Source organism: Callospermophilus lateralis, chromosome 17 (genome assembly GCF_048772815.1).
Source record: "Callospermophilus lateralis isolate mCalLat2 chromosome 17, mCalLat2.hap1, whole genome shotgun sequence".
Taxonomy (NCBI): domain Eukaryota; kingdom Metazoa; phylum Chordata; class Mammalia; order Rodentia; family Sciuridae; genus Callospermophilus; species Callospermophilus lateralis.
In genome coordinates, this window is record NC_135321.1 from 5,159,381 (window position 1) to 5,173,456 (window position 14,076).

At 38.5% G+C, this 14,076-nt stretch overlaps 1 protein-coding gene across 1 annotated transcript in view; it reads left to right on the forward strand.

The window, feature by feature from the left end:
* Positions 1 to 14,076, forward strand: part of Neto1 (neuropilin and tolloid like 1) — a 101,015-nt gene that overhangs the window by 62,144 nt on the left and 24,795 nt on the right. Inside the window, exons 5-7 of the mRNA XM_076837066.2 lie at positions 2,852 to 2,893; positions 3,012 to 3,139; positions 13,789 to 14,017. Coding sequence (XP_076693181.1) covers positions 2,852 to 2,893; positions 3,012 to 3,139; positions 13,789 to 14,017 — 399 coding nt within the window. The remainder of the gene's footprint in view (positions 1 to 2,851; positions 2,894 to 3,011; positions 3,140 to 13,788; positions 14,018 to 14,076) is intronic.

A 14,076-nucleotide genomic window follows, 5' to 3' on the forward strand; every position in this document is an offset into this window, starting at 1 on the left:
TCTGGGAGACAGCACTAGATTGGAGAGGATCATCAAGGAAAACCTTTCTGAGAATATAGTATTTGAGATGTCAACCGAAGAAGGAAAAGACACTCAGCTATGCAAAACTTGCAGAAAGTCTTGAAGACAGAAGAAAGAGCAAGTTCAAAGTGCTGTGAGTGAAACAATCTTGAGTGTCTTTGAAATAGAAATGGGCAGTGTGAATGGAAGTGGAGAACAGGGCCCAGTGTCATGGGACTCCGTGGTCATGGACAAGGACACAAAAAAAGATGTGGTCTTATTCTAAGGGACAAGGAAAGCCAGAGAGTACCATGACTGACTTGCATTTTTAAAAAGTAGTGTTTTGTAGAGAATTGATTTTGAGAAACATCCAGGGGATAGAATGCTATTTTTTAAGTCCAACTTTATTGTGCATGTCCTTAATAATTTGTCTTTGCCCCCATATAACCCAGACAATCAATCAAACTTTATATTCTTAAATTGAATTTAGGCAGTTTCAAAATATTTTGGATTCTTTTGCTAGCCAAATAAGCCATCTACAATTGTGGTATTACTGGTGATTAATATAAATGGAATTACAAAAACAAATTTTTCGTTATTTTAAAAAAAACTATCAGTACTATCACTATTAATACAAAGACAAAAATAAATTTTCATTTCCCAGAACTGGCATTTCTCTCAACATTGTCTGGCATAAGTCATAAAAATGACAAATGTTAGCCTTCAAACTAGAAAATAGAATATGAACTACATTTTCACAAAAATTGTAGGAACAGCCGTGTACAGCTGTTAGAACAAAGACAAATGTTCTAATAACATAGTTGATAATGAGTATTAATAATGAATTCAATTAAACAGTATTCTAAAAAGTAAAAAGGGTATAATGCATACCAAAAATTTAGATATCTGTGGTGGACAAAATTGATATTAAAATAAGGAAAACATGCATGAAGTCTTTAAAACCAAAAAAATCCTTAATGGTATCAACACATAGGAGTATTTTATAGAAATCATTTTTTTATTGCATGGGTAGATACTAAATGAATGTGTATTGAAAGAATAACAAATTACATACTGGATTAGGTATTAAAAAACTTCCATAAGGGAATTTCATGGTCTATATTATCTATATGTCCTCATTTCTGAATAAACTAGCATTCTATTCCTTGGAAATTGCTTTCAGGTTTTTTTTTTCTTTTTTCCTTTTCCTTTTTCTCACTAAAGTAAAATAACTCTTCAAAATAGTCATACAAAGTAATTTGTTAGTTTCAAGAATTTGACTCTTGATTCCAAATTTATAATTTCATTTCAAGTGCTCTGTAATTAAGTGTGTTTAAATAGTTTATATAACCAGACTGTAGCATAGCTGATCCACACGGAGGTGTGTACAGATTGGTTCACATCACTGTTTGACAAAACAAAAAGCAAACAAGAGCAAGAACGTTGCTTAATGAAGACCATTAAGCTAACATGGTCAGCATGCCTTAGAAGTTTAGTGTCTGTGAGCACAGAAACACATAGCTGCAGACTTAGATCCACATGGACATATGAACTCGTGTGATCTCATCAGTATCTAGACTTAGAAAGATTGGTGCCTTTTCTTACTGCATTCTTGAGTCATTTCTGAGCAGTGCCTCCCACAATATCTCCAACTGTCTAAGATTTCTATGTGAGTTTATACTATAATACCAGTAGCCCATTGCTTCACCACCATCTTTACATTATGCACAATGTATCTCCACCTGGAAATCATAGTCATTGACACCTTTAGCCACCCACAGGTGAAAGGAAATCCATTTCAAAGTGGCTAAGGTATAAAGACATGTGTGGTTTCACACACACACACACACACACACACAAAAAAAAAAGCCCAGAGAAGATAGAATAGGTTAACGGTGCTCAGTGGCATCCTGAAGGACCCAGTTTCCATGTCTCCATTGTGCTCCTCATCAGTTAGCACTTCTCCCAGTGGCTCCTCTCCAGCTGAGAAGTTGGGCACTGTCCCTGATTGATTTCAATGGTTCCTAAGAAAGGTGACTACAATGTGAGTCAGAAAAACTATGTGTCTTATCTCCATGTGAGGAGTACTTCCTCATAAATCCTTTAACAGGCTTGCCTTTATTATTTCCTGGGCTACAAACCTATCTTTAAAACAATTCCAGGAAATGGGAATGAGACCAATGTTTCTGAGGCTCAAACTGAAGTGAGAGTCCTCTGAGACACATAAATGAGTAGAGAAGGACAGATGCCTAAGCCAGGCAGGGACCACTGAGAGGAGGAAGAGAGGCGGGTGGATGTTGAGTTGACAAAGAAGAACTCGGAGGAATACTTTGAAAGCCAGCATGGCACCAAATGAAGATTTGATGAACACAGAATAGTTCAGCTGCCAGAGGAGAGGTGTCCTGCATTTTCAACCTTAATGTTGTGTTTCCAATATTTCAGGTGAAAATTGTGTTTCAACAATTTATAGAATCATTTGAGTCAGACAGAAGAATCCTGTGTAGAGTTATGCAGCTGATCCAAACCTTGAGTTATCCATACCTGTGTCTTACAAAAGCGTCTATTGTCTGATTATGGTGTTGCAGAGAATAAGTGAGATTTGTATTTCATGATTGGATGCATGAATGGCATTGGAGGATTTTTTTAATGGCTTCTTTTGTACTGAGGGAAAAACAATAGTCATGCAACATTATATAAATTTAATATTAACATGAACTTTTAATTTTATCATTTAATTTCCCCTACAATGTTTTTTAGGCTGATTCCTGGGTGAGTTGGTGGTAAATTAATCAACATCTTTGTTAGTAATAAATGCAGAATAGGACTAATTGTCTTTTTCTCAATTTTTAAGATCCTGACTTTAAGGACCTTGGAGTTTTGAAACCCTTACCAGGTTGGTAAAATAGATATTTAATAATGTTCAGAGGCCATTGTTTTCTGCTATAAAATATACTTTTGGTTTATTATTCAAGCTCCATTTCTGTGTGTTTGTTTGGCATCTTATTATTTAGCATGTGAGTTTGAGATGGGCGGTCCTGAAGGAATTGTGGAGTCCATACAAATTTTGAAGGAAGGCAAAGCTTCTGCCAGCGAGGCCGTGGATTGCAAGTGGTACATCCGAGCCCCTCCACGATCCAAGGTCAGTCTTAAGAGGAAACCCAGACCTGAAGATTGACTTGAGAATAGTCTAGAGTGGACATCTCTTTGAGGCAACTGGACATGCTGGACACATCTCAGGGTGCCATCACAGCTATCATTTTATTTTGATTTTGAAATGCAACCTATCCTCCCTTATCCAATGTAACTTTCTGCATCATAATTTACAATATGGAGAAGGTGATGAAAGGATCACTTGATAACCCAACCGAGACAAGAGACTGAAGTAAGTCTGCCTCTCCAAAAGTTAGATTGAAGCGTTAGGCATGAGCTGGGGTCCTAAGCATAATTACAATTATGCTCTTAATGTCAGTATTCGCAGTTTATTTGTTAACTTAAACTGGTGGAGAAAAGGGTCAAGGGTTATAAAATCATGTGTCTCTGGCATATAAAATACAGGTGTGAAAAGGCTAGGACAATGGGGACAGGATTGAGGAGTGTTAGTACAGACCCTAGGTGAAAGTTCAGGCCCTCATGGTCCCAAAAGATCAGGCTGAGCCATGCATATGCCAATCAAAGGGACTAGCAATGGTGATGGGCAGGAAAAGAGTTCTGGTCAGTGTGGCCAGGTGAGAGCAGATATGGAGGACAGTGACCAAAACTTGTCTTCAAGCAACTGACAGAAACTTGAAGGCTTTGTAAAAAGGTGAAGAAAGGCAAGGTTTGGGGACTTGACTGACGGGGCATTGGCACAGCAGGTGGAGTCCAGGTCAGCCCATGGTCTGGTTGGTAATCCTCTCAAGACGTTTCTGTGAAGCTTTGAGAAGGTCATCATTGTTTGAAGGGTGATTTGGTCCCCGTGGTGAGATGTTTCCTCCTGCTTAATGGGCAGCCTCAGTTTCCATCATGGGGTAATTGCTCCCACTGAATGATTAAAAAGGAAAATGGAGTCAGAGAGGAAAAAACAGAGTTAGTTAGATCAATGACTGGTCCCTTGTTCCAGAGCTTGTGTCCATTGGAAAGGGACAGTCCCTCTGTGATTGCCTATTAAGCTCTTTGTGATGGTTAAGAGAAGATGTGCAGTCGATCTTACTAAGCCTTACAATTTTTTCATGGTGCTAAAAGTCTAGACTCAATGTTGATCACCCCATTTTTGGCAATACACTATAGAATGGCAGCCACTCGGGACACATTTCTTTAGGACAACCATATTCATCCTATTTATCTTCAGAAACATTGGGAATGGGTAGCTTCCATGGGTGCAAAACTCTATTATTTACTTTCCTCCTCCTTATACTCTCATTCCTGTTACAGCAAAGCATTAAAAAAACTGATTTATTAGATCCATACTTGACTATTTATTGAGTTTGAAACAGTTAATTATTTTATTAACACCACTATGATGGAGAAATAATCAAGCTTCCTAAACGTGTCCTCTGGTGCTCACCTTCCTGCTTAGACAAATATGTGACGAAAAAGTCCAAGCCATAAGATCAGGTCACCCAGGTGCAGTTGAGTGTAAGTAAAGGAGGAAGAGGCACATACACCTGGTCAAAGGTGGAACCCATAGCGCCAGGGTCTCCACTGAGCCCTGGTGTGTCAGGCAGGCAGGAGGGCAGGCTCTTCAGGAAGAGAGAAGAGCATCCGGGAGGTCATGGAATCATGAGAATGAGCTTTTATGAATTAAAGAAATAGCATGCCATCTTATCAAAGCACCATGGTGGAGGGGCGGTGAATCGGGAAGCTGAAGGGCTCTGTGGGCACCCCCACCAGAGAGCCTGGGCTCCATCTGGGTGCCTCAGTGACGTGGAAGAGGGGCAAAGCAGGGAAGTGTTGCGAGCAGGTTTACATTTTGAAATACAGTGCTTTCTGGAGAAGACAGGACAGGGCGTATCACTGAGCAGGAAGCTGTGCTCCGACAGAACCCAGGCTGAGACCTGTCTGCTGGTGGACAACCACAGAAACACGAAGGACAGGGGCAAACAATTTGTGACGGGATATTCAGGCTGAGGGGAAACCAAGAGTCGCCTTTGAGGGAGTGGACATCTCAGGAAACACCTATGTCCTGCTTGTCCTGAGTCTCCCTGGGATCTGTCTGTAGGGTTTGCGTGTGCAGGAGAAGAGCTGCACTCTTCACCCACACCTCTGCTCCAGAGACCCCGAGACCCCGAGACCCCGAGACCCCTCTCCACATTCCTGCTTTGACACCTGCAGTTCTCTTTGCATCTGAGAAAATCTGTGAAAGAGTTAATTTCATTATGAAAAGAATATTTACTCCTCTGTAAAATTTTATTCACTTAAAGCTCTTGGCATCATAAAGCCATAAATACCTTCCTGGATCACCAGAGAGCTAGAGTGCATTTTATTATGACTTCTTACATGATTTATGAATTAACATGCAAGTACTTTCCACTGTTCCTAACCTCTATGAATGAGAGATTTTTAAGGCTTCTCATGCGCAGGAAGTATGTGAGCAGCATCTCACTGCCTCAGTGCTGTCTTACGGGGAAGGTTTCCATGAGAGAGCAGATACACCTCTTTCTCCCAGCTGGTAAATAGGCTGTCTTTTGTACACTCCCAGAACAACAATACCGAGTGTACCTGTCTGTTACAGAAGTTGGCATTCTGTGACCCAAAGGGGAAGCCGCCTGCAGAGCTGGACAAAGATGGCTCTATTGTGACAGGCTTTCTCTGCTAAATTAAAGGTTAGAGGACAGGAAGTGGCTTTGAATGCTGTGGAGAAAAGCAAGAACTGGAGATTACTGCCTATGTGGGCTTTCTATTTTTATGGAGCTCTTAGCAGTTTATGAGAATAAACTATCAAAGCACAGGTTAAACTTGAAATGGCTTGCTGTGAATATTTCAACAATACCTGGTGACTGAACTATTGCACAATGAAAGTGCTAAATAGCTTCCTTGAATTCCTTTAAAATTTAGATGAGTGACATGATGCTTCTCAGGTTTTGATAAATAGAAAAGGTGATTTCTGGCACCTCCTTTGTTTAGGAAAAGGAATACAGATGATTCCCTTTAATTAGAATGTGATCTGTCCAGATTTCTTAGATTTTGAAAAACTAAAGCCAGAAAGAGTATTGGCAAACAGTAACAAGGAAATCATGGAAGAGGTGACCTGTAGAAAATGTCTATCTCCCATACATACAAAATCTGAACAAGGGTGGTAGAAAGTATTATTTTGTCCAGTTTCAAATCTTCTCCAGAGAAAAGCCAGCAGGGTGGAATAATGGGAGAATAAATCATGGTAATAGTTGGAACCTTAATTCTGGGAGGGCTGGACCTTGGGTATCTGTTGTACCCTAGTCTCAGGCAGAAGGTTTGGTATTCAGTTAAAACTCATGGAAAGAATAAATGGATGAGCACTCAGAAGAAAGATACATTAGCAACCTTCAGATACCTGAAGGACGGGCGTATGAAGAGGAGTAGACAATCTGCATGGATAAAGTACTGCAATTTCTTTGAATATTTGAAACTAGAGAAATGTAGCTTTTAATTAAATGAAGAGAAGGTTTTTGCTTTAATAATGGAGATCAAATGAGATTCCAGAGGAGAAATCCAAGCAGAGTTTGGCAAGGACTTTGTATAATAATTAAAACTCAAGTAATTTTTTGGCAGAGATAATATGAAAGTCTTCTCAAAACCAAAATCCCATGAATCTATGATAAGTGATTTGCTCAAATATTTGGCTAGTTAGTAACAGAACTGGCATTAGGTCAACGTCTCCTAACTCCTGGTGGAGTCTAATATCACAAAAGCCCACTATTGTGGGAAGTGATAAAATTTGCTGAGACAGGAAAAGGAGATGATGTCAAAAGACTTATAAAAGATGCGGTAAGGAGGTAACTAAGTCAATGAAGAGCCTTTGGGGAAAATAAAATTTTTATTATTTATCCATCCTTTAATACTTCAAATTAATTTTAACTTTTTAGCTAATTAAAAACATTTTGAGGAGAGATATAATGGCACACACCTGTAATCCCAGCGTCTCAGGAGGGAGGCTGAGGTAGGAGAATCGAAAGTTCAAGGCCAGCCTCAGCAAAAGCCAGGTGCTAAGTAACTCAGTGAGACTTTGTCTCTAAAGAAAATACAAAATAGGGCTGGGGATGTGGCTCAGTTGTTGAGTGTCCCTGAGTTCAATTGCCTGTACCAAAAAAAAAAAAAAAATTGAATCAAATAATAATCAAATAAACATAAAAACCTGACAAGTATGTCTGCGGTCATTTAGAGTAAAGTTGTGTGAAAATGACTCTATAATGACCATGAATTTTGGAGGCAGAAGCTTAAGAGGGCACCCAAGATTTCAGACTCAACCCTGGAACTGAGGAGACGACAGACTGCCTCATGTCTGCTGATGATAAAGTGCTGGCAAGGGGATTTGGGTGATTCCATCAAGGCTACCAAACAGTGGATTTTGATCAAGAGGGAGATTATCTAGGTGAGTCTTATCAAATCATATGAGCCTTTTAAAAAAACATTGCTTTCTCTGATTTGGGGCAAAGGAGAAGCTAACCAGGTGACTCGGGAACCTTCTCCAGGAGGAAGGTGGTCGCTGGTGAAGAGCCATCAAGGAAAAGGCCTTCCCTCCTGAAGTTCAAGAAACTAGGATTTTAGCCTCAGAAAAGCCCAGTCAAGCCTGGAGCTCTTCTAAGCTCTAAAACAGGGGCATGATAAATGGGTGTTGTTTAAACTGCTAAATTTGAGGTGATTTGTTATGGAGCAATAAAAAATTCATGCAATAGACTAAGGGCAATCACTGTAATGGATTACAATGATAAGTCATACCAGTTCTGAAGGTGGGGTTTGCCTTCAGTATTTCCAAAAATGAGAATAAAATTGGGCAAAGTGAAAGTCTTAGCAGGTTAGATAACTACCAACAAAAATGCTATGGCCCAGCTTGTTTTTAAGGAAATATTTTTGTATTATCAGATTTTAGGGGGAAACTGAGATGAACTTGAAATATTTTGACATGACTCTGGGCTTACATGAAAATTACTTTAATATTATTGCATCAAGATCCCATTTCAGGAAAAATACGATAGTTTGGTTTGTTATCCTCCAAATTCAAATGATATCTCACCTGAGATCGTAGACCTGATATGTCCATCACAATTAAAACAGTAACCACAGAAGTCTTAGGTATGTGACTTTTAGAATATGACTTTATTTATAAAGTATCCAGTGCTATTGAAGCCATTTGCAGCATTTCTTAGGCTGTGGAATATTTAATTCTGTATATTATGAAGAAAGAAGCTCTGCCAGGTCCTAGATAATCACCTCAATATTTCTTATTTGCATGTCATTATGACCATGAGAGGAGGGACCAGGCTGAGTATTTGGTATTAAATTCTGTTTGTCAATATATTACTTAGTATATTGTTGGATAGATTTATTTGCTTTGTGAGTAAAAACAAGTATTCTGCCTTCCATATTAGTGTGATTTGAAAAACAGATATTTCTAGAACTGGCTAATATTCTGGTTTCCCACGTCGTGTTCAATAAATCATCTTGTCAGCTCCAACTTTTTTTGATTGATTAAAAAGAAGAATGCATCAAAATGATTCACTGAGAAGAGATTGTAATCTGACGATTTTACTAGAGTTATATATTATTCTGTTTATCATTTTCTCTTTTCTTTAGCAGAGCAATTGAAGAGTTTTCTATTATCTGCTACCTTAAATAATTCTTTCCCTTGGCATTATTATGGCACAAGAGCTAAGCCGAGGAGACAGTTGCTCCAATCTCGACACAGGGAGGGATTTCATGTGACTTATAGGAGGGCTAGTGAGGGACGCTTGATCACCTTTTCTGGATGATGGAATCCAGCCTTTGCACTGACAGCTCTGGGCAAGGACAGCCAATACCCTACTAGCTTGTTTTATTTCTTCTTCTATATGATATAAAAACTGAAGTCCAGAAAAAGCATAAAATGCTTCAGAAGTGATTATATAAAGTCTAGTGATGGTAATTGTTCACGTCCTCCATAAATAGTGCTCTACTTACTAAGAATGCCCTTTAATATAGGAAGTACTTCGATGCAGTCATTGCACTTCATGTACAAATGCCAGTCAGTTACCTCGTAAAAAATATGGAGACTCTCCATTGCTGTCAGTGACAACGCAGGAACCAAACATGCTAACTGACTTTCTAACTATGGCGATATTCTTATAAGAATTTATTTATATATTCATTTATTTATTATTTTTTGGTACCAGGCATTGAACCCAGGGGCACTTAACTACTGAACTGTATTACCAGCCCTTTTTTTTTGTTTTTGTTGTATTTTACTTAGAGACAAGGTCTCACTAAGTTGCTGAGGCTGGCTTTGAACTTGCAATCCTCCTACCTCAGCCTCCTGAGCTACAGGGATTACAGGCATTGCACCACTGTGCCTGGCAAATAATTCTATTTTTAAAGAATTGTAATACAATCATCAATTTTGAAGGAACACATTTCTGATCTATGCATTTCTTTTATGTTTTGACAGTCAACATGTTTCTTAGATCCTTTAGGAAAATGGAAATGGTTTGCTTTGCTTGCTTGTTTATTTCTCTTTGATTACTTATTTTTGCTGCAGCTTGTTGTCTTTAAGAGTCTAGCTTTCTTCCTGGAATCTCCATCTTGAGCTTCCTTCTTTATGAGGCTGCTCACATAGTGAGACCAGGAGTAGTGATGTGCCAGGCAGAGGTGTTCTTAAAATCAAGCCATTGTTTAAGGGCCTGAGCCACTATGGAAAAATTTGTTAATTTTTCTAAACTCATTTTTCTTCATCTTAATGGTTAAGCTAAGTAGCTATTGGTTAGGGAACTAAGTGAAGTGGTGCACTGTCAGGAGCTGCTGCCAACACACCAAGCAAACTTTCTTTTCCTAATAATACATTAGAATTTCAAGCTGTATTGTACAGCAGAATAAGAAACTTGAAGTAATTGTTCAGACACATTAGGCTTGAAAACATCAGGTGTGTTTTATTCTTTATTTAGTCAAATGATTTCCTTACGAATTTTCCCTTCAAACAATTATTTCAAGTGTCTTTCCTTCTATGGGCATAGTGTTTAGTTTTCATAACTTCCAGAACTATTGAGAGGATGATTAGTTTGTACCGCCCATCAAAGAGTGAATAGACTGCCTTCCCTACCCCGTGGCTGTTCGTCTTTGTGATAAGTTTGTATGTTTTCAGTTGAAATTGTGCTTTCTTTTGAGAGGTGAGAAACTATGTTGCATACTATTTTAGAATGTAATGTATTTATTTAACTTTATGTTTCATTTAAAATTTTTGTTATCTTAGATGAATACCTAAACTTTAGCTTTTATTTTTATTGTATTTTCATTTGTTTACAGTTAGTCAGAAGAGGGCAAGGTATTGTGGCAAAATGCTTAATCCAGGTTAGAGGATTTTCATCCTATTCTAGGCCTCGTGTTACTTTGTTTATATATCTTGTGCAAGTTATTGAGTCTTCTTTGCTTCATGTTTCTAGTAAGATCATCGGGTAGGGTGGGGGGCTTCCTTTTAAAGAATCTGCCTGGATATTTGACACACAGAGGGCAGTGATTGGCAACAACTTGGATGTTAACATTTTTTTGGATGCATGCTTCCTTAAACTAGACATCGAAGGAATTCTCCAGATTGTTTCAGGAGCTTAGTACTGTGTTGGAAAAATAGAGGATAAATGGGCCATGCGAGTAATATTTGCACTCTTAATGGAATAACATAAAGCATCTACCCAGGCGTGAGGGCAGTGCGGGCTTTCTTGGCATGTGTATGTCACGTGGCTGCAGCAGTAGCAGTTGATTCAAACGCATCATCACAGTATTGGCACTTCATGACATTCTCCAGCCCAAGTATTTTGATTGCCTAGATGCAGAAACCTTGCAGCCAAGCAGCGAGCCCTGGAGCTCCAGGGTTCTCCACTGTTGCTCATTTTCATTGAATTCTTCATATTTCTCTCTTTTGTTCTTCTTCCCAAAGTTATGTTATGACAGCCTCACTAGGATGTCAAAATACATTTCCAGCTTCCTGAAAGACTGCACATGTTTGTTTTTTATATACTTCATTATTCTTTAGATCTGCACCATACCTTGTTTTGACCATTATTTCAAATAATTTCCTACTATGTAACAAAATGATGATTCTAGATAATTATCATTTTTAGCACTTAAAACAAATGTCTGGCTTATAGATAGATTCCCAACAAACAGTTGATCAATATTAAAATGAAGTCAGTTTAGAAAACAGGATTTCTAATTATTTAATCATTTGCAGGTATGTATATTCTCAAACATTTTTTTCTCTTTTAATTAAAAAAATTTTTTAGTTTGTTTGCTTATTATTGAGCATTGAATCAGGGGTGCTTCTCCACTGGGCCACATCTTCAGCCCCTTTTTAAATTTTTCTTTTGAGATAGCATCTCACTAAATTGCTTGGGGCCTTCATAACTTGCTGAGGCTGGTTTTGAACATGTCATTCTCTTGCCCCAGCTTCCTAAATCCCTGGGATTAAGCCACCCCACCCAGCTTAAAGTTTTTAAGTGGTACATTTTAATCATACATAATAATGGACTTCGTTGTTACATATTATCCCATACACATAACAAAAGTTGACCAAATTATGTTCTGTGGATTCCAGAACTCTTATGGAGTGTTTAATATTTGCAAAACATGGTTTAAGGCTTAGGGCATGAAAATATAAATGTGCTCTTTTCATGAGCACATAGTTTAGCAGAAAGAATATATCAGCTGTAATTTCAGTTTAATGTACATTCAATATCACACTGTAGCATAGAGGATATTGAGAAAGGCTGTGCTAGGGTTAGGGAGTAGGCATCACAAAAAATCCCAAACCAGACATGCAGCAACTGAACTAGACCATCACGACTCTGGAAGAGGCTGGCAGAAGGTTGTGGTGTACAGTGTAAAATTAACATCGTGTACAAATAGGATGACATTGGAACAAATAACTGTAATTTGAGGACATAAGGAGGAAGGCAAATTTGCCACTTTATGGCTTTTAAATATTTTTATTTTATACCAGTTCAAGATTTTGACTAAAGAGTTGTGATTATTAGGTTCATTACTTAGAAATATAGTGGGGTAGGTTTGGGTTTGGGGACAGACTGGAGGGTCTGTACCTGCAAACATCCAGGCCCTGTGGCAGGCTGTATTCAGGTGTCATCTGTTGTGGACCGAAAACAGTGGATTTGAAGGTGAACTTAGCAGGGGCTGGGGCCTAACTTGACGAGAACATTGAGTACAAAAGACCATCTCTATTCATTGAGATACGGGAATTTAAAATTGAGGGTGGACATATCAGATTTGAGGGAGAGTTCTCATGAGATTCAATGTTTACGTAATAAAGAAAAATGAATGCAGGAGGATGAAAGATATGCATTTTTAATGTAATGCTTATTTTGTTTTATATTCATGCTACATCAAGAGAAGCAGATTTAAGACAAAGTAGCCTATAGATAAGCATGTTAAAAAACAGAGCCAAGCCCTTCAGGGATCCTGTGTGAAGGCTGCAGTTCATTCCAGAACCGTCTGAGTACCCCTCCCATTGTGCCTAGGCTTTTTAGTCTGGCTTTGTCTTTCTTCATACAATCCCCACAGTTTGACATGGTATCTTGGTGTCATGACCCGATGATCACATGGGTCAGCACTGGCCTTCCTCCTGCTGGTCACCTTTGCAGGCACAAGGCCTTGGATTGTGTCTGGGGCCAAGTAAGAGGCCAACCTGCGGAGGCTGCAGAATGGATGGTGAATGAGCAAACAGCTTCTTTACCGACTTATCTCTGGTTGAAACAGTTGCTTGCGATTCTGAATCAATGTTGGAATGGAATCAAATAGTGTCTGTAGATCAAGAATCAGTGTGTCTGAATCAATGTGGCATGTGGAAGGACGTGGACTGGGTGTGAGACAGAGCTCACTACTACCTTCCAGTTTACATCTCAGAGTCTGAGTTTCCACATCTGAATAAGATAACATAGGAGCTACTGATGGAATTGTTGGAAGTTTTAAAATGTAGCATACAACATAGGTCACACGTGCTTTAGGTCACACGTGCTTTTTTCTCATTGTTAAATTAATGTTTATTTATGTGGATTTAGCTAAATGCTTTGACTCCAAGTATGGTGAGAATGGTGTAGACTAGCTTTGCCATTTTTAATTTACAATATACTCCACATCAAAAATGAAGCAGTGTAATCATGTTAAATTATGTCAACCCCCTGAAATCAGAGACTTTTGATACCATTTTTGTTTTCCTTTAATAGTTAACAAATTGTTTCTTTCCATATATTTTTTGGAAGTAAAAGGAAGCTATAGAATTTTAGCAAGAATGTGTCAGGAATATTTAAAACATTTTTCTAGCCAAAGCAAAGAAGTGTATAAGTTTGCAAAACTAATAAGTGATTCCAAGTAAGTTATGAAAATAGATAAGGATCATTTGGGTAAAAATACTCAGTTAAAGAAAATGATACGTTTAAGTAAAGAGAAGATAATAATATTGAAAAAAATTATTCAACACAATTTGTTCTTGCTTGTACATCTTCTTGCTCTCCACTGGGGGAAAATAATAAGACTGATTGCAATCAAGACTGTCTTGTGAGCCTGAAAGAGAAAGGAAGTTCTGGTACTTTCTGATCTACATTTTTGAAATGAAGAAATGTTTTTATCTTTGTTTTACAGATTTACTTACGGTTCTTAGACTATGAGATGCAGAATTCAAATGAATGCAAAAGAAACTTTGTGGCTGTGTACGATGGAAGCAGTTCTGTGGAGGATTTGAAAGCTAAGTTCTGCAGCACTGTGGCTAATGATGTGATGCTCCGCACTGGTCTGGGGGTGATCCGCATGTGGGCAGACGAGGGCAGTCGAAACAGCCGATTCCAGATGCTCTTCACATCCTTTCAAGAACGTAAGATTCTCTGCACTTGACTGTATGTCCTTCAAATATGTCATATGATGCTAGTCTCA